Raw genomic sequence first — 20,668 nt, 5'->3', positions numbered from 1 at the left:
GCATTTTGGATAAGGGATACTGAACCTGAGGTAAACAACCATCAAACCGAATTTAATTAAATAATTAAATAATTAAAATTAAAATAATCTTAAACAAATTATTAAATAATTAAATTTAGTAATTATTAAATAATTAAATAAATAATTAAAATTAAATAATTAAAATTAGTAAACACTTATTAAGCATCTGTTGTATAGTCTGGACTGCTTTGTTGCATGCTGTCCAATCCTAGGACTGTGGTTCACATCAGTCAGGGGATTTATGATTATTAGAACAGAGTTTTTATTTATTTTTACTTACAGGGAATAAAATATTATGAGGAAGGTATGCATTAAAAATTTCATACAAAGGTATCATTTAGGTTAGCATGGCCATGATAAAAATTACAAGCTAACAGGATAAGACAACTTAGAAGCTCTAAAATTTCTGAATGAATGATTGCTGCGTAGCCTTGAAAGAGCAAAAGTCTTTGAGGTCAAGGAAGGAGGAGAAAGCATTTCTAACAGAATGATGAGCTACTCAGCAGCAGTAGAGGCTTTAAAATATGTTCACCAGTTCTTTGATAGTCCTCTCTTTAAAATATGGGGCTTCACTCTCCTCCCTGTGTGTGGGCTGTATTTGGTGAACCACTCTAATGAGCTGAATGTGGCAGAGGTGTGTGACTCAGGACACTGGATTGTAAAAGGCACTGTGGCTTTCTCTTTGGCTCTTCTCTCTGGGAGAACCAGATGCCATGTTAAAAGGGACTCCCAGGCAACACCTAGGGAGAAGCACATGTTAGGAGGAATTGAGGTGCCTAGTTGACACCAGGTGAACCACCTTTGAGGGAGTCCTTCAGCCCACGAGCATGATGCGGCCCCAGCTGCCTCCTGTCTCCGCTTTATGAGATACTCAAGCAAGAACCACTTGGTGAGCCACTACAGGGTTCCTGACCCACACATACTGAGATAATCAATGATTATTGTTTTTAGTTTCTGACTTTTGGGGTGATATTTTTATTATAGTTCACAAATGCAATGGTAGTATGTTCTCATTGGAAATTTGCCTTTGGTCAGAGCCTTGGGGCCTGGCTGGGTGACTCAGGTCTAAGTGGTAGATACCCAACATTCTCTGTTCTGTTGAGAAGTTAGGATTTATCCTATCAGCAACTTATTCAAGCCAGAGGATGTTTTTTACACAGAGGAGTGACATGATCAGAATTCATTTTATCATCTGCAGCATGAGATGGGATGCGGCAGAGACTGGTTGGGACGGTGGTGAAAACTTTCACTTAGAAAGTTTTAGCAGTAACAGTCCAAGTAAGAGATGGTGAAAGCCTGAATTAAGGCAATGACAAAGGGGCAGATATGGAAAGATTGTTACTGGATTTGGTGGAGTTCAGAAAGCAGCAGCTAGTATCCAGAGCCATTTAGTGCAATTACATTTAACTCTGCATTGTATAGGGAAAAATGTGAACTATATGATACTATATTTATACCAATTCCACCATACACATGTGCAAACACACAATACTTTCATGAACTAGAAGAATGAATACTTTATAATTAGGAAATTTCTCATTCTTAGAATTTAATATTAAACATTTGGAATAGTCCTTTATAGAAACTTGAAGGACAAAAAGAAAATAATGAGCTCTCATCTTCACAAGAACTAAAAGCCTAATAGTTGCCTACTGTACAAATAAGGCCACAGAGGATTAGACTGAATTATAGTGGGAAGATTTATAGTCCTGTCTGAATACAGCTCACACATTGTTATTGAAAGACTAAGAATCAAATACAATTTTGGATTAAAATAGCATAAGCAGTGATATTAAAGTAGGTAAGAAGTGCTCATCTCCCCCAAAATGGTTTCCTTAGGAAAATAACATCTATTTTTAACATTTCAGTAGCTCCAAAAAGAGATGGATATGCAAATACTAAGCCAAGTGTGTTTTAAAAGGCTACATTTCTACATAAATGGTGAGGGAATAAAACAAATTTATTGTTAGAATTTTATTTTAAGAAAACTTAAGATTTTTATTCTATAACCTTGAATGCACTGTATCACCAACATTCTTAGCTGGATTCTAAAATGTTTCTTCTGGAAAGAGAATCAGGAAGAATACAGAACCAGTACAAAGGGTCAAGAAACCAAATTTGCTTTTCAGAAGGAATAACTTATCAATAGTAATTGGGAATACTTATCATTTGTTTCTGAAAATTAATTTTAAATTATGTTTCCTTTTATATTTAAATATTGTGTGGAACCTTGGAAGAAACGTTTATCTTCAAATTCCTTGATCCAATAAATACTCACTAAATACCTGAAGTTCAAATAATAATAGATAGGGCACATCCAATAAGAGGAGTAATAATTTTCTTAAAATAAATGTGAGGATCTGAGTTCCTGGAGGTAGAGACTGATATTGGCCATGGCAGGCTAGTGCCTTCCATGATGCCCAACAAGGAAGTCACTCAAGAAGTGACTTATTAGAAGGGGAATGAGTAGAGAAATGCATGGACCTGTGTAGTGTAGTGGTCCTGATGTTGGGTTGGTACAAATGAAAACAGGGTTAGCCATTTTAAAGGTATGCTTTCACGGTAAGAACTCATGAATATTTACAACCGAAGAGTCTTGTGGAAGATGTGAAAATCCTGATGTTTAATGAAAAGACAAAAATAAAAGAAGTGTGAATTAGGAAAAGGCAGCAGCATAATTCAGGGACCTTGATTTAACTATTTTTGCAAAAGCATGCTGCTAAAGCTACAATTAAGGGTGCTGCTGTTCAGAATAACTGATATGGTGAAAACAATTTAATGAAATGTTTCGTTAAGACTATCCAAAATGCCCTTCTGGCCCACAGTCATTCATGGAGGAAGAAAAAGAAAGGACAAAGAAACGACCACCATTAGTGCCTGCACCAGAGAGCTATTTATTAGTGGAACTTTTTCTTTTTTTTTTTCTTTTTCTTAAAGATTTCATAACAAGTGAAGTATGTACAAAGTCTTACAGCATTTACACCAGAAAGTTTCCCATTAGATGATGAAGTCTAGGGTGCTGCTGCTGAGAACTTCTGAGCATGACCAGAGCAATGACAGACCACCGCATGGTTACCTCTCTGCTACCACACCACATGGTCAGCTGGCTGGCAGCTAACTAAACCACCTGGAGGACAGGTTATTAGGGGAAAAGGGGACAAGGTGAGGCAGCGCTAGAGAACACAGGATGGAAAAGTTACAGAGTATTGTATTTCTACAGTTTCCTAGAACTGTAACAAGGATCCACAGCCTGGGAGAATAACATAAGCAAGACAACAGAATCACATTGCTCAGATATGGTTCAGTCACCAAATGTATTCACTGTTGATGGGAGGTTCTATACTGATATGGCTGGTATTTCCGTTTTTGTTCATGTCTTCAGATAGCTCAACCTGCACACGATCCTCTCCTCTCCCCCAAGTAAAACAGCAACAAAGGGAGGAAGAGAAACAGCATGGAATTAGTAGTTCTTAACCAAAATCAAAACAACAATAAAAACCCAAAACATAAAACAATTTTTTAATAAGGGCATTCAGCTTTAGGGTGGTCATATCTGTTGAAAGATCAGTCCTAGAAATTTCTGAATTATTCCAATCTAAACAACATCAACAAAACCCCCAAATCTCCAAACTCCTAGATTTAACCATCCTTGGTCATATCTGATTGTCTTCCTTGGGGTCAGTATTACACAGAACCAGCAACATGTACACACTGACTTGGACACACAAAGTAGCACTGCTGACCTACTGACTTCTCCACTAAGTGGTAAGCGAAGTTTCAACATGTAAATGACTCACAGCAGGCTTACCACTTTATTCCACAGAAAATCCAGCCTGGTCCTATTTTCAGTCAGTCACTATCTGTTTGGTAGCAAAACTCATTGATTTGCTCACTGTTATGGTCTCACATGTAGGCAAAGTGGCTTTTTATTTCAAAAAACATTCTGCTCTCAACTTAAAAGCCAGTTGATAAAACTTTTAATTAAGACACAATAGCGCGGGATATAAAAACACAAGAACCACATAAATATTGAAGAAATCGTATACCATTTTGTGTGTGTGTGTGTGTGTGTGTGTGTGTGTGTAAACAGTTTTGCTTAAGAGCAAAGCCCTAAGTAGAATCTGGCCTGAAACTTTTGGCAGATGAATGTCCAGCCAGGCTCTGCAGCGATGGTGAGGAGGAAGCCAGGCCAGTCGCCATGTTGACAGGCATGCAACTTGAAAACATTGCACAACAAGCAACACAAAGAGTGGAGAAGCTCACAACACTTCAAGGAGACCTCACAACCTTCACGACTGCATATGCACAGACAAACCCGCCCCTCCCTCCTTTTCACGCACAGTGTCTCTTACACGTGGGACACCTTCTGTGACTCTCTAGCTTGTTTGATGCTATATAACCACTTGATGATCCTAGCATTTCTTTCGATGGCAGAAATGCCATATGGCACCCGGTCATTGGCACTGTCATCGTTTCTAAGGTCACTGTTACTGTCCTGAGACTGTTCACAGTCTGAGCTTATCATGCTTGCACTGCGGAAGTTGAGGGATATGATGTCAGAATTAGCCCTTGCAAAGTTTTCCATGCCGAGGTTTTCCAGCTCTTCGGGGTCCAGTCCACAGTAGTTGAAGAACCTTTCCACATCTGCGTCCACTCGGAAGTATCTGTCACTCAAGTCTGACTTAGACCGCTGGAGGGAGGGTCTTCGGCTCACGCCACAAGCTGGTTCTACTGGGTCTGCTTCGGGTGACTTCATGGCGGCGACCTTGGGCTTGGGAGGCAGAGGAGGGGCAGAGCTACTGCAGGGGATTGCTTTGAGGGGCTTCACGCTGGTCACCTTGCGGATGTCCGAGGAGCTGTGCGAGACATGGAGGAAGGAATCGGCCGACTGTTCCAGCAGCCTCCTGCTCACGTGAGAACTGCTTTCTTGCGGGCTGCCGCGGCCTGGAGTGGGGTAGACCTTCAGGGATTCTGCAAAGGAATGCCGGTGCAGGTCGGTGGCATCAGACCTGTGCGGCGGCCAGTTTCGGGAGCTGTGCTTGTGGCCAGAGCCCGAGCTGGAGCCCTCGGAGCTGTTGATGATATTTTTCAGGATCTCAAGCTTGAGGTTCTCGCGCTGCACCCCGCTCTCAGTTTTGGCATGATTGCCGAACACCTTGAGAGTGGGGCTGCCCAGCGCGCGCTTGGCGGCGGGGCACACGGGGGGCTTGGCCAGCACTGCAGGCTTCACGGGCTCCTGCTTGGCATTGATCACCTCCTGGCTCTTGACATACTTGGCCTTGTCGGCTTCCAATCTCTCCACTGCGCTCAGTCTCTTGGGGTTGGGCTCGGCCTGCCTGCGGAAGTAGTCTGGCCCTTTGTTCAGGATGCGCAGGGGCACCGCCGACGTGAAGGTGCCGGCGGGGCTGACCGGCTTCACCATGCTACCTGTCTGTAGAGTCTCCGTGGGCATGGTGGGCGGTCTTTCCCCGGCAGCCGTGGTGGATTCTCTTCTGGGCGCCTCCGGCCGGCCTGAATAGACACATGTACATGAAGCACAAAGGGCAGCAGAGGGATCCTGGAATCAGTGTCAGCAGCAGCAGCAGAAACAGCAGCGCCTCATCTCACAGCTCATTAACTGCCAATGTGGCTTTAATGCACTTTTCTCCCCTTCCAGGAGGCCCCTACACAAAAAGGCCACAAGCCACAAGTTCCTTTTAATCGGAGTCGCTGCCTCCTTTCTTCTCCCTGAAGGCTGTGGGAGTCTCCTCCAGGTCTTTGTGCTCAACTGCAGGCAGAGCTGAAACACAAAACAACCAACCGCGGGTTAGGAGGGGCGGGTGACATCACGGCTCTAGCAACAGTGGAACCCCGCAGCGCCTCCGCCCCCGCCGGCCCGCCAGCCGGAGGGTCGCTGTAGCCTGCGCGGGAGGCAATTCCCGGTTAACCACACCAGGCGGAAGAAATGGACAGCATCGGAGTCTGCGCCGATGCGTGCGGCCGCCAGATGCTGGGGGTTTGCAAGAAAGAAAAAGGGGCTGAGGTTTCCCACGCGCGAACTCTTCCAGCTGCCTCCCCATTGGTGAGAACCGCCTCCTGAACACGCCCGGTTGGCATTACTTAGAGTGAAACCCAGGAAATACTAGTGAATGGAGAAGGGAGGGTTCAGCCAAGCGGGGTTCTGTTCCCCAGCTCATTAAATGCTGTTGGCTTCCCAAGAATTCCTTATCTGCTTTAGGTTGCAACGTGGGTGATTTATAACATATCTCTTTTGCAACGAAGCAAAACTTATGATTAAATCTGTCAGTAACACTTGAAACAATCACTTCTTTAACTCTTCAGAAACGGAAACGATGGGAGAGAGAGAATTGACAAGAAATACAAAAAGATTACGAATAAGGCAACCTGTGACAGTCACCTTACTTTTGACAACCAATACACTTGAAAATCATTTTCCTGAAATCAAGAATATGTCTGAAGTTAATTTTGTTAAACCCAAACTTAATTTTTAGTATTAAAAAATTAGAGAATGATTATAAATGCTCCATAATTTCTCACACCTAAAAATTTCTTTGTGGCACATGTATTCCCAAATCCCCTAGGGTAAATGAAATAAAACCTTAAAATTGTCAATAATTCCTAATTAATGTAGTTTAAATTATAGAAAATTTGTGTAAGACTTTAAGCATTCATAGGGCTTTTTCACAGGCTTTTTGAAAAACCTGATTACCAAAACCAAAAATGAAAATCAAACGAGAACAAAAAACTCTACATTTTGAGACTTTTCTATGCCCCTGATAGGATTGTATGAGCTTTCTATTACACTTATACAATACAATGTAACATCTACCCCTGGGACAATTCTCATTGCCTGTTGCTGCAGGAATAGACCATTCCCCAATCACTGGCATCCCAAAGCAATTGGTTAATGTGACGTTATCAGCATCTTTTGTTATAACTAGGAATATTAAGAAAGCAGTCTATTCAATTAACATGTCAAAGAATTAGTTTAAAAAACACATAAGGTGATATTATTCTAAAATTGCCTGCTTTCAGTAAGAACATGGAACTGAAGACAGGAACTTCATAATCTTCTGAAACTCTTCATCTCTAAATAGAATTTATCACATTTTATTGGAGACAATTTTAGTAATCTGCAAAGGGATTTGTTCTAATAAAAATATTTTCCTATGCAATATTTGAGAAACCCCAAGGCAATTCCTACATAATGATTTCCTTTAATTGTGCAATTCTATTTTGATACCTCAATTTAATTTTAAAAAAACACTACCTCCCATGAAGATTAAATGAGACTGTTTCCCTGAATGCATATTTTGGATGAAACTGCCAGAGGAACCCCAATTCCTTTACAGACTTTGTGTCTGCTCATCTACCACCCGGAGTCCATGCCACTGGGAAGGTGATCCTGGGGCCCTCCTGGAGGTGAAAGCACAATGTTAACCCACTACCCCTGAACCAAGAGGACTGAGAGCCACAGCAGGCCGCAGAGTCAGGGCTGGGAGGCAACCCTGCTGATTACACCCAGGACACTTGGGAGAGGGCTGTCTCCAGGTCAGGCCATGCATCTCCTTGGCAGCCATGTCATGTTAGGACTCAGAAGATACCCTAGTGAAGGCCTCAGAAGTAACAGTCCCTCTGATTTTCTGTGTTGTTTCTCTCTCACCCATCTTTCCCCAAGGCAAATTATAGAAACTAGAATTCCCCTCCCAAGGCAGGTTATTGACCAGAACCCCAGAATCCCTTTTTCCTAAAGTAACTATAAAACCTCAAAAATCTTACTCTAACTCTCCCTGTCTGAGTAACAGCTAGTCATAAGGAAATTATTTGATCTACCTGGTTTGATTATAGGTCTTAATATCCTCATTCCAGAAGGGGTCTTGCCCTATATCCAGAAGGAAGGAATGCTACATAGAGATCAGGAAAAATCTGAACAGACAGACCTTGCTGGCTTCCCCACTCAGTCTCTTACTATTACATCATACTCTTTTTGTCCATTCACATTTCTTTGTGAATGAAAAAAAAAAAAGTTCACTCTGGGTTCTTACTTCTTCAACCTGAAGGCTCCAGTGTCACATAAAATTATGATCAAATAAATTTGTTAGTTTTTTCCCTCTTGTTATGGGGGTGTTAGCCATGACCCTTATGTTGGGCAGGAGAGGGTTCAGCCCCTTTTCTGCCTCTATAGTACTGTAATCACTGATTACCTCTGGAGCTTTCAAAATGCCTTCAGTGGAGATAGTGCCAGAAGATTTAGGGGCAGAGTGAAGAAGGGCCAGAGATCAGAACCCATTAGCTTTGTGCCAAGGACCAAGCCAACGTCTAGCATATGCCAACACAATCCAGTGGGCTTGTCTCCCTATTCCTGAGGCATGTTTTGGTTGGTTGAAATTATTACAGTCCTTTCTCATTCTAAAATCACATGGCCTTAAGCAGCTGAGATGAGGGAGTTATTTCCAATTTCAAAATGGCGCACTGGAATAATGGTGAATGACTGGGCTCTTCTATGGTTTCTGCCTTTGCTATTCCTGTGGAAACACTTGAGTCATAACTTGTGGCTAAAAAGTAACATCCTCAGGCACTAAAGCTCTTGCCAGACTGTTTTTCTTACCATCATCTTTTCTAATTCCATCTTATTAGGATCACAAGCTCCTAATGTTACCATCACAGGCCTGTCTTTCCTGCATGCCTGTCTAACTGCTAAGGTGGGCTTCAGTACCCCTTGCAACACTAAATAAAAATCACTACTTTCAATTCACAAGACTGAGGAATACCAGTCTATCTTCTAGAAGCATTCCTCCCAAGTCCCCTTGTCTTTCTCTCATATTACTTTCTTTATTCATGAGACTGATATCCCTGGGATGGCTCCCTCCATGTCCTCCCACAGCCACCAAGTTTAGGAAGCAATTACTAGACATAAAACCGGTATGAAAGGATTATGTTTGAAATAGCAATTATTTGTAACCACTTCACACTTTATTTCCTTTTTGTTCCCACTCCTCTCTTCTCTTCCTCTACCACTGCCAATATCCTTAATAATTTTTAACACTGCAATAGAAAAACAAAATGAAAACATCTTATTGGAAGATTCAAAAGTAAGAGAAAGAGATGTAGAAACTTTTGGTGCTATCAGATAATAATAAGTATACACAAAGTTTTCTACTTTAAATGCCAACAAAAAAACCAAATCTGCTTCAAAATAATAAAGGTAGATTAAGTTTCTCTTTCTCTTAACACCTTAATCCTTAGCTCTTGTCCTTTTACTCTTAATGGGAAAACAGTGCTGGCAGGACAGAGCTATATAAACCTGGAAAAATATTGAGTCTTGCAGTATAGACTCTGTAGTACAGAAAGGACCTGATGTAGATCAGGTGTGTTAGAAAAGACCAGTTAATGTGGATGTCCCAGTGAGTAACCTGGAGCTACATCTCAAGGTCACAAATGGGTATCCATGGACTCCATCAGTGAATGCCTTAGCACATGTAGTACATGAACTCTGATGTCTTGCACAGGCCGCCCCCACCCCATGTGGCTAGGTACTGATGGGAGCGGTTGAGTCAACTGCTGGGTCAGAGGGGCTTCATGTTGTGTCAGAGAAAGAAAATTTGATCTGGGCCTCATAAAATTCCACAAACAAACATAACTGTATAGTCCTGCTTCCTTTTCTTCCCATGGTGCTAGAGACAAAACCCCAAGTCTTGTGCATGCCAAACAGACACTCTACCACTGAACTACACCCCAATCCCTTATACGGCACTGTCTGATCCCTGTCTTCTGGTACAGGAGACAGAACACAAGTCTCAGGGAGGGAGAAACTTCTGCTCACACACCATGCTGGCTACATTCTAACTCAGTGAATAATATCCATTTAGAAATAGTATTGAAGGATGAAAAGGATTGGGGGAAGAAACTTGATGCAGCAGAGGTACACAGTGACCTGCTGCATCAGGGCGGATGAAAGCAATCTGGTCTGGGGATGATGGTGGGGCTGGAGAGCATCACATCATGTGTGATCGAGTCCTGGTTTTGGTGGCAGAATTTATGCCAATTAGAGCCAGCCTGGGACAGAGGACACAGGATGAGGAGGAGATATGGTATCTCTCACTACTCCCTCCAGTGGTACTTCTTAAACTTCAACATGCCTGGCCCAGGGATCTGAGAATGTAAAGTCTGATTCAATAGATTTGGGTGAAACCCTAAATTTTGCATGTTTCACCAGGTCCCCAAAGACACTGGTTGCCTCTGAGTAGCAAGGGACAAGGGGAGGAAGACCATGCCTGGACTGGCTAACACCCCATTAGAACTGAAATGCCTCTAGCACAGAGGGAATGGGCAAAGGTTTCTTGTCTCTTGTGAGAGCAAGGAGTCTATTTACCAAGATAGCTATCTGAAGTTTTTTAAACCAAAGTGGCCTGAATTCTTCTAATTTCCAATTTGCTCAGTATTTACAGGGGCAGTTAGGTAAAGGACCCTCAGCTGATGTGAAACACTGGGGAACATTTGCAACCTGGGAGGTGTGTAGGGACATAAAATGATCCTCCAAGCACATTATTTGAAAAATGTTAAAGCCGATGATCCTGTAATCCAGGCAGTGCCTATAATCCTTGATGCCCGTAAAGTCAGGCAGATGATGGGAACTCGAGTGCCTGGAATGAGTAAAGGGGACCCCAGCTAAGGGCTGTCATGGGAACATGGCTTACTGTTGCTCGGAAGCAAAGCCAGAGTTGCTGAATAAACTCTCCTGGTTTTAAAATTCAGTACTGAAAAACACTGTGGGCCAAAACTGGTCTGCTGTTTTGTTACTTCTCCTTTATCTGCTGCTTCTGGTAAATGAAAAGAAAATTAGTTTCTAAGTTTTAAGTAGGAAAGAAAGCCAGTGAAGTTAGAGCAAGGACCGTGGGAAATGAGCACAACCCACGGAAGTTTCTAAGTAGGTGAAAATGGGTCATTTCTCCTGTGTGTTATGGCAAAAGAAAGGAGGTGATACTGCTTTAAAGAGCAAGCTTGACTAATTCAACTCTAAGTCACCTCACATTGTAGTATCTTGATTTCCTTATCAACAAAAACAAATGCCTTGAAATCTGGTGAATTGGAATGTTTTTGGGGTACATGGTAAAGGAAGCAATTTACCTTTGATGTTAACAAGAGTCTAGAAGAACCAAGTCCTTTAGTTTCCCACATATTGGATCACAAAACCTTTATAATTTTATAAAAGTTTATTTTATAAATATGGCCTCTGGAAAGAATATCTATCTATATCTACGTATATTGTCTTTTTGGTCATAGTATATATGATTACATTTTGTACTTTGGCTCTCCAGGTTTCTTTTCCCCAATTATTTTTATGACTTTCCCCATATTTTTTATTGGTACACTGCAGTTGAACATAATGGTGGATCTATTTGTACATGCATACATCCTAACAATATAATTTGGCCAGTATCACTTATCTTTACAACTTTAAGCATAAGATTCTAATTTGACTAGGGCTCACTCCCCACACCTACATTCTTAGCTTTTCTCATATAAGAACAGAGTCAGATCAGTTTCCACGACAGTGTGAACTTTTGAGTTTGTCAATATAAGAGAAATACACTCAAAATGTAAGACTACTTCCTGAATATAGGCTGTGCTCAATCAATCACATAGAAATTATGAACTGAGCAACTATGTGTACAGTACTCAAAGAAGCAGAAAATTTACAATTTAGGAAAATATGGAAAATACATCTGATGAATATTAATTGAATAATGAAGATGATAAATGCGATGGGATTATTGCAAAGGACTTGAAAATGAAGGGGCAGTGAGAAGGGGACAAATTCTAATGAAGGCACAGAAGGCCAGGGCATTGGTCATCAGGGCAGCCCATAACTGAGTTCATGGGATATTAAAAAAAGTTAAAGGCCCAACAGCCAGTACAAGTGCTGGGGAACAGGAGGAAGAGGATGGTTGTGGGGAGAGAGGGTCAGGGGGACTTGAATTTTATGCAGAGTAATGGGAGGCATTAAAAGCTAAGTATTAGAGATAGGTAAAATAGAGATATTAGAGATACAGTCACATTTGTATTTTTTTAAAATGCCCAGCAAGTGTGGGGACAGGATGAGAGGGCAGCAAGTATGACTACAGAAGGTGGAGATCAAAGCTGTTCCACAGGAGGGAGGTAGCCACTGGGCTCTGAGAGTCCCCCAGCATGGTATTGCCCATAGTTTTGAATCCTGACTCTACCTCCTAATGGATGAGTAGCCTTGGGCAAGTTACTTCTCCTTCCTGTGCCTCAGGCTCCCCATCTGGAAAATAGAAAGAATAAAAGTACTACTCAGCTCTCCTTATCTGTCACTCCAAATCTGAAGATGCAACCAAGTGTGAATGGAAAATATTTGAAAAAACAATTTTCAAAAATTTTCCAAAATAAAATGTGAATTTGCTACATGCCAAGTTTCTCTTTCTGAAACCAAATGTAGAAGTGTGACCCCTGATGCAACCTCCTTCACTTTACACTTCCTTGGCCCCCCTATGCCATTCATTCCTACACCATGTGGTGAGGGCCAGCATGGCTGTGTCTGTCCTAAAATGTGCAAGCTTGTTTGTTGGTCAGTATTCCCTGCACAAAACAGTATAACAACTATTCACACAGTATTTACATTATGTATTACCATTACTCTAGAGATGATTTTAAGGATGCAGAAAGATGTGCAATGGTTTATGCAAATACTAGGCCATTTCATATAAAGGACTTGAACATCATGGATTTCGTATCCTGGAGGCATCTGAGAACCAAAGCCCTGTGGATAATGGGAGACGACTGTACCTCCCTCTTCGGAGTTTTTGACAGGGTTAAATTACAGTGCAAACACTTTTCATTCACATCAGTCCCATCCAAAGATGGGATGAAGAGAAGATGGACGGTTGTAAAAGAGGATTATAAGTTGCTGAACCGGGAGACAGAATGTGAGGGTGAGGAGGTCTGTGTTGAGGATGGATGGTTCTGGGCTCCAGGTTTGACTTTTATGAAGCAGACTGTGGGAAGCACACATGGTGCCCCCGCCCCACAATTCTGTGTCCCATCCTCCTTTTTGCCCCAGGCATAAGCCAAGCAAAACTAGGGCAGCCCTCCAAGCCAGCTGCAGCCATTCACGCATTTGCCCTTCCCTCTAGAGGCCCAGGAGGCTTCTAACCAATAGTTCCATGAAATGTGTCCCCTTTAACATATATCATGAATAGTTAATAGTACAGTGCACAAAAATTACATTTAAAGTGTATGCACAAAATAAGAATCATTTTTGTGGGTTAAAGGAAGTGATACCATTCCACTTGGAAGACACCAATTTGTCCATTTCAATTAATAAAATATGCCAGGCTTTTCGACATCTTCCCCTTTCCTTCCCTTTCTAGCCTGTAATCACCTTTATTAATCTATTTTATATTGTGACAAAAATGTGTAAAGAATTCAAAAATAAAGGAGAATAACAAAAAATAAAAATAGGGGAGTAAGAAGAGTACATCACAAAAAATGAATTTGCACACTATAAACTGTGCAGAAAAGAAATTAGAAGGTCAGTTGTCTGGAAATGTCAAGTCAAAACTACCACCCTTTCAGGACCTGTACTGTTTCAATTACTGAATAATATGTTGCCTTCTTCTTCTCTTCATTAGTGAGTCCCTTGCCATTGTAATTCTGATGGTTGAATCTTCTCTTTCTGACCTATGTGTTGCCATCAGTCATCAGTCATCAGCTCCTAGCTATAAGTAAAATAAAATAATCTCATCAGCAACACAATCCCTTTGTATATTTTTTGAAACCATGGACTTTTCCTAATAACATTCTAACTTTTGATTACAGTATTCCAGTTAATTTTTTTTGTTTATTATTTCAGTTGGCTAGGATAGATCTTCTAACGTTAATAAAACATTCCTCTTGCCTTAGGTTTCCATTATTTTGTTTTATTCAGATATTTTAATCTTCCACAAGATGGGCAAACCATCCCCCTACCTTATCAGCAACTCATTGGGTCTTGTTTCTTTTGACACACGTCCCAGAGGATGGGAAGCAGATGTTGGGATGAGTGCAGAGACAGGTGCCAGGGAAGCCAACTATTTTTTACCTTCTAAAGTTTTATGCATGGACCAGGCAATGTCTACCCTGATTGCCCCCACACAGCGTGCTGAGGCACAGTGGTACACAAGCACAAAATGTACACAGGTATTCTGATCATTGTGGGAAAATTATTTGGACATAATTCAGTGTGTATGGGTTGAGCATACCTAACATTGGGACCTGGTACAGTTTGCTACCCACAAAGTTCTTGCATAATGTTGGGTGGGCAAAAGAAGAGCCTAGTTTCCTGAAACAGGGGCAACTCAGCATTAGAACAACATCAGGGCACTCTGAAGTTTTTGTGCTTAGTGCTGGGGTATACAATGGCAGAACCAGCCAGGGAGATGGACACAGATCTCTTGGTGTTCAGGAGTATGGAGACTAGCTTATTCCTGGAGTCTGAGAGGTCAATGGGCAGAGTGTGTCCTGGACTATCCAACCAACATGGGGGCAGTGGAAGCTGCACTTCCATGTGCACAAGGGGGAGGTGTTGCTGGGCCCTGTGGTATCAGTTGACTGGTGGCCTGAGTTATCATCAAAGGAACTTCCCCAAAGGAAGCCAGCAGGGGGACGTCCACCTGAAGACCTGCATGAGGGGAAGGCTGTCAACATCCACCAGGTAGAGGAGAGGAACAGTTTCATCCAGGGAACCCAAAGGCTCCCAAAGAGAACCAGCCCTTAAATGCACCACGCCCAGGGAACATCACACTCAGGAACAAGAACTGAGGACAGAAGTCTTGCCACTTTCTGCTTCACACTCTGCCCAAACCCTGCACATAACACCCACACAAGGCCTGCCTGTGAGAAGTTGGAAAGACACCTAATAATGAGTGGGAGAGGAGATGGAGAGAGGGAAGAGGGAAAAACAAGGTTGACTAAGTCCCCTCCTTCACAGAGGTTTGTAAAGATGACTCAGGGTGCGCAGGGAGAGGGAGAAGCTAATTTAACTTGGATGTGAGGTTGGGGTTTTGATCCTCGACATGGGCAGGACTCTTCCATACCTGAAACTGATCTGAGGATTCTAAATTATTTAAGAACCGCAAAGGCTAGGAGTCCTTCCTGAAATGTTATCCAGGGACAGAAAGAATTCTTAGGCCATAGGGAAAAATACACCTTCTGCTTAGTCCTGAATGAATCTAGACCAGGAAATAAAATGGGTCCACACAATAGCCTCCAGTTTTCTGTCTGCTGTCCTATAGACTTGGTGTTTGCATGTTGGCTTCTGAGGACTGCCCTGTGGCTGCAACCCCTGAACTGCCTCCAGGGTCAACGGCACTGACTCCCTGGCTTGGTCACTTGCCGCTTTAAGACCCTGGGCAGGCTACTCAAAGCTCATGTACTTTAGTTTCTTTGTTTATGCAGCACTGATAATCATGATTCCTGAAGGTGGTACACCTTCAGTTCTGTGAGAACACATGGCAAATGCTCCGTGTGGACCTCAGCATGGGGGTTGTTCAGTAAATGTGAGCTTTTATTAAGTGCTGCCCCCGGTGTTCACAACTTGGCACTGATAATCACCATCATTAGATTTCAAGCTTTACGATAACAGAATGATCTTTTGTCTTCAAATGATTCCATTACTCTAAAGTGATTGAGCCTGTGCTATTTCTGCCAAAGTGGATTGACTGCAGTTTCTGGCTAAAAGGTCACTCGTGTGACCCCATTTTTATTTGAGTTCCAAAGAAAATATGTGGTTTCAAATTTCAAAGCAAATGGTTATGTGAGTGAAATGGGCTAGAGTAAACAATAAAGCCACTATTAAAAATGAAATCAAACCTCAAGTTGGTAGGAGAAAAACAGGAGGTCAGATCTCAATCCCTGATGGATTCTTTAGGTTAATATCATTCTTCAAGGTCATTTAGAAAACCTGTTCACATGCTTTGCTTTCATTTGTAAGTAAACTCATTATAAAAAATGTTAACGGGTTCTCTTAAAAGGTTTACTCCTACTTATGATGATTAAAATAAAATAGAAACAATCACAAAAAATCAAATTTCTGGGCCAACTTTCTTCCTTGGTCTACGGTAAAGAATATGTTGTTACAAGGCCACCAACTTGTATCAATGTGGGGGAGCTCTGCCAGTAACCTGGGATTACAGAAATTGAAGCTGTGTGTAGCCACTGCCAAAAGTCATTTCAAAATATGATGGTGAAGATTACTACAAGTAATTAAAAAGCAGGGCTACTGGAATTCCTAATGAAAATCCAATAGGACCGCCTGCATTATTCAAACAAACACAAAATGATCTTACTGTCCCAGTTTTGTCCTCTCCTGCACAGAACTTCATGTAGCTCTACGTTCAGCTGTGACAATGTGCACAGCAAAGACCAAACTATGAATGTGGAGTTCATGAATGTGTCCTTTTCTACAGATGAGTCCACTCCATTTGCAAGATTTAGCTGGTTACCTTGGGTCTGAGGCTTGGCTGGTACCCCTGTTGGGTGGATCAGGAACAGCCACTAGCTGCAGCAATAACTTAATGATGAGAAACTCCAGGAGCAAGTCATGGAGATCCTAAGCACTGTGCTGGCAGTTCCCACTCCTTCTTTTACCCTCTTGCTTAAGAGGTGGTCTGATTCACTTGCATAAAACAAGGTGAGTGCTGGTGCATGGCCCACAACCAGACTACGACCCAGGGCTACAAGGGGCCCACATCCAGTTCTTCCACCAATATTGATTTCAAATATCTGCACGTTGCGTATTACTGCTTTTTCCTATAACTGTGTAAACTTGTACCCTGAGGCAACTGCAGCACATACAATAAGAAAGATTACTGTGGCAATACAGATAGTCAGAATATTTATTTCTGAAAAAAATTTAATTTCTATTGAACAGCCTTTGGGCAAAGAATGACATTTACTCTGAAATACATATTAAAATATGTCCTATAATAAAATTGTGAAACATTTAAATGTGAAGGGAGAAAACGTGAAGTAACATTTGGGCAGGGCTGGCGCGGGGGGGAATGGACCACATCTGTTAAAAGTGTATTAGACATATTTCTGCAAAAATGATCTTTAAAAATTATCTGTTAATAATGACCATCTCTTATTATGCACATATGGTATCCTACAACTGACCTAATGCCTTTCACGTGCTTTAAAATTCAATCCCTTTAATACAGATGCTCTTTCTCTCATAATGGGATTCTGTCCTGATAAACCTATCATGAATTGAAAATATCGTAAGTGGAAAATGCACTTAATCCACCTGACCTACTGAGCATCCTAGCTTAGCAACACACCACCTTTTAGAGTGCAGGTTGTGTCCCATCATGATCATGTGGCTGACAGGAGCTGCAGCTTGATGTCACTGCCCAACATCACCAGATAAGATTGCACTGCATGTTGCTAGTCCAGGTAAAGATCAGAATTCCAAATTCAAAGTACTACTGAATGCACAGCACTTCTGAATACATACCACTTTTGTGCCATCAAAAAGTAAAAGAACAATGACAATAACATATCCTAAGGTGAATCACTGGAAGTTGGGAACTAAACTATATTAATAAAACAGGGGCTAATAGTCTTGGGGAAATGGAGCTCTGAACACACTACAAGAGCTATTATTGTCTAAGCCTCAGTGTCAGGGAATGTATTTTAAAAATGCTATGTGTATAAGTCATATGCCTCAAGGACCCCCAACTAATTATATTTTAGTTCCGAAATGTACTTTTTTGGCCAGTCACCGTTTAGCACCAGCTTCTTGCAGAAAGTGAAGGGGAAAAATAACTCTATATACATTAGTTAAATCAAATAACCCTGCCACTTGTTAATAGCTTAAATGCACAAGTAGAGGGCACAATATGTTTATAAACTATGTTCCTTACATTTTGAATTTCCTTTCTTTTCACAGCTGACTGCAGATCTATCAGAGTTGGCAGAACTTAAAGGACAATAATTTAAGACTGTATAAAAAGCAGTGTAGGAAAGGTAAGACTGGTTTCACTCTACTGTGTACAGTATTTGGAGAGCAGTAATCTCCAATTTTTGTTGTTATTTCTATGAAATCTTCAGCTGTGTACTTAGTAGGCACTCACTAAAATGTCCACAGAGTTGTACTAAAATGATGATTACTTGGTGAAATACCCAGTACACTCTTTTATGTTGTAAAGACCCAATGAAAATGTCAGATAAAAAATTGGGGTAGGAAAGTTAAGAATGCCTATAAATTTGACATAATACTCAAAATATTCCAGTCCTTCTGGTTGGAGATCATGGTACAATTGCAGGCAAATACGTAGAAACTGTTTATTCACAACTTAACAAACACATTAGCACTGCTCTGTGCTTAAAACACAAATAAGGTGCAAAGGAAAATTAATGCAAAGTAGAACTATACAGCAAAACTAGTAGGTTCACCTAAAAAACACTGGATACATTTGATGTCATTTGCCAAAGAACACCTAGAATTATTCCCCATCTCTCCTGAAGAGCTCTTGGTATAGCAGTTATTGGCACAACTAGTTCTCAACCTCAAGTGTAATTGAAAAGACAAACAGTTTCAATTTTTTTTTTCATTTGTAAGGATTCAGACAGAACTGTGGAATAAATAATTTTCAAAATAAGATATGTGAGAAGATAGACACCTCTTTCCTGGTGGCCCATTATTTTAATCTCTTTAGCACTTCACACACATTATATAAAATTATTCAAGGCTTGAGTGGTACAAGAAATGGCTTCACCACAATTTGCACTAGAAATATTATTCTGGGGTCTAAGTGACAAAAAGCTTATGAATGACTAAGTTCATTCCACCTTACTCAGGCCCCTTCCAGTTCTGCATCTGAGTTGATTGGAAGAAAAGCAATAGGCAGCAGGCTGGCCTTTGGACTAGCTGTATCTGGAGGCAGGCATGGCCTTGGGAGGCAGGGAGAGCACGGGAATATAAGGGACCATGACAGGTTCTGCGGCCACAGGTGTGCTGCCGTCCATCCTGCTCTCCTGGCTCCACATTCTGTTCCTTCCCTGCAACCCCCCTGCCCTCTTTGAGTCTTCCAAGGTGTAGAAAGTCACCAAAACCACTGGGAACATATTGCTTTGCATCCTGTCCCTCTTCCCAGCACTTCCTTCAATGTCCTTATGAATGAGCAAGCGGTACTCAACCCTCCTCCCCAACTAGGGACATGGCAGGGCAGCTGCCTGGCTCTTGCTGCCCCAACACAGCAGTATTGGTGGAGAGTTTAGAACCTGCTGGGGGGATTCTTCCCTGATATATGTACATTCATGACATGTCTGCCTCCAGATAAATAAGGAAAAATATAGAAAACTCATTTAATATATTAGCAAGATGGTTTGGTTTCCTTCCTTCCTCCCTACTCCTGCTGCCAAAAGGAAAACAAACAAATAAACAAACAAAAATAAACCCTACAAGTTCACTTAGGAGGCTCCCTCAGAATTATGATCATCTAAAATCCACATTGAAAGTAACCTGATATTAAAAAAAAAAAACAAAAAAACTACAGATGTTGCTGGCAGGACAAACCAATCCTTAACTGAATTTGAAAACACTGCCTTCAATACGCATTAAAGCAAAATGCACTCCTGTTACAATTCCTCGTACTACCACTTTAAAATGACACTATCTGACTCTGTTTTGGTTAACGTTCAAGCTTCTCATTCCTGTTTACTAAAGATAAATGACTCTCTAAAAAAGATGGCTTTTAGAATAATTCCCACCCCCTTCTTTAGTTTTGCTGCTGTTGTTGAGTGAGAAGTGGGAGTTTTCTGTTGTGTTTTAACCAAAAACAAACAAAAACAAAAAAAAAAAAAACAAAAAAAAGGAATAATTTATAATTTTGCTTGTGGTAGTTTGCTGATGTGCAGTGCCTCATCAGGCTTTTGATTCTGGGCATCTCATATTTATCAGTCCTGCCCTCCATGTACTTGGTCAAATTTAACAGAAAGGGCAGTGAAGCTTGAAAGCTTTAAGTGGCGTGCCTGAAGTCACTGAGCTGCAGGGGCTAGATGCCCACCTCAGGTTGGCATTATTGCCTATGTCCTTACACTCCTCTGGACAGTCATAGAAACACCCCTGACTGCAAGGAGCAAAGGGGGCCCAACTTTGGACATCAATCTGCAGGGAAGGGAGGAGAGAATTCAGCCAGCTGGTACCCTTCTGACCCTCCCCAGCCCCTCTGATGTCAGGCACCAGGCTGCTTTCACAACAACACTTCCTCCCGTCATGGTAGAGAAAGTATGTGCACCCCGTGCAGAAAGAAGCTGGAGTCAGCGATTCTTCCTTTGCCAGAGGATAGATAACTAGTGAGGGGAGGAAGAGGCAGGAAGATGTCTTCAGAACTGGGCAAGCAGAGGTATCCATAATATCTAAAAATAGGCCCAATAATCTCATATGAAGAAGTGACAATAAAAGCTCTTCAGTGAGATTCTCCCATGGGGTTCTCAAATGTTGGAACACCATGGATGGAAGAAAACAAACATTCTAATATTTTCCTATTTCTGAGCAAAAGAAAAATAATAATCCAGTCATGACCTGATTAGGTAAAATTGAACTATTTTTATCAAGCCTCAGCCCATCCTTGATCCACAGAGA

At 41.6% G+C, this 20,668-nt stretch overlaps 1 protein-coding gene across 11 annotated transcripts in view; it reads right to left on the bottom strand.

The window, feature by feature from the left end:
* Nucleotides 1-4,098: 4,098 nt before the first annotated feature.
* FAM110B (family with sequence similarity 110 member B) overlaps nt 4,099-20,668 on the bottom strand; it is a 144,416-nt gene continuing 127,846 nt past the window's right edge. For all 11 annotated transcript variants that reach the window (XM_079111760.1, XM_079111758.1, XM_079111754.1 and 8 more), the window contains one exon: nt 4,099-5,800. In XM_079111760.1, coding sequence (XP_078967886.1) covers nt 4,370-5,473 — 1,104 coding nt within the window. In that variant the 5' untranslated portion in view covers nt 5,474-5,800 and the 3' untranslated portion in view covers nt 4,099-4,369. The remainder of the gene's footprint in view (nt 5,801-20,668) is intronic.

This window comes from Sciurus vulgaris (assembly GCF_902686455.1).
Source record: "Sciurus vulgaris genome assembly, chromosome: 1".
NCBI classification, from domain to species: domain Eukaryota; kingdom Metazoa; phylum Chordata; class Mammalia; order Rodentia; family Sciuridae; genus Sciurus; species Sciurus vulgaris.
Note: the sequence above shows the minus strand (reverse complement) of the source record. Positions and strands in the feature narration are given on the sequence as shown.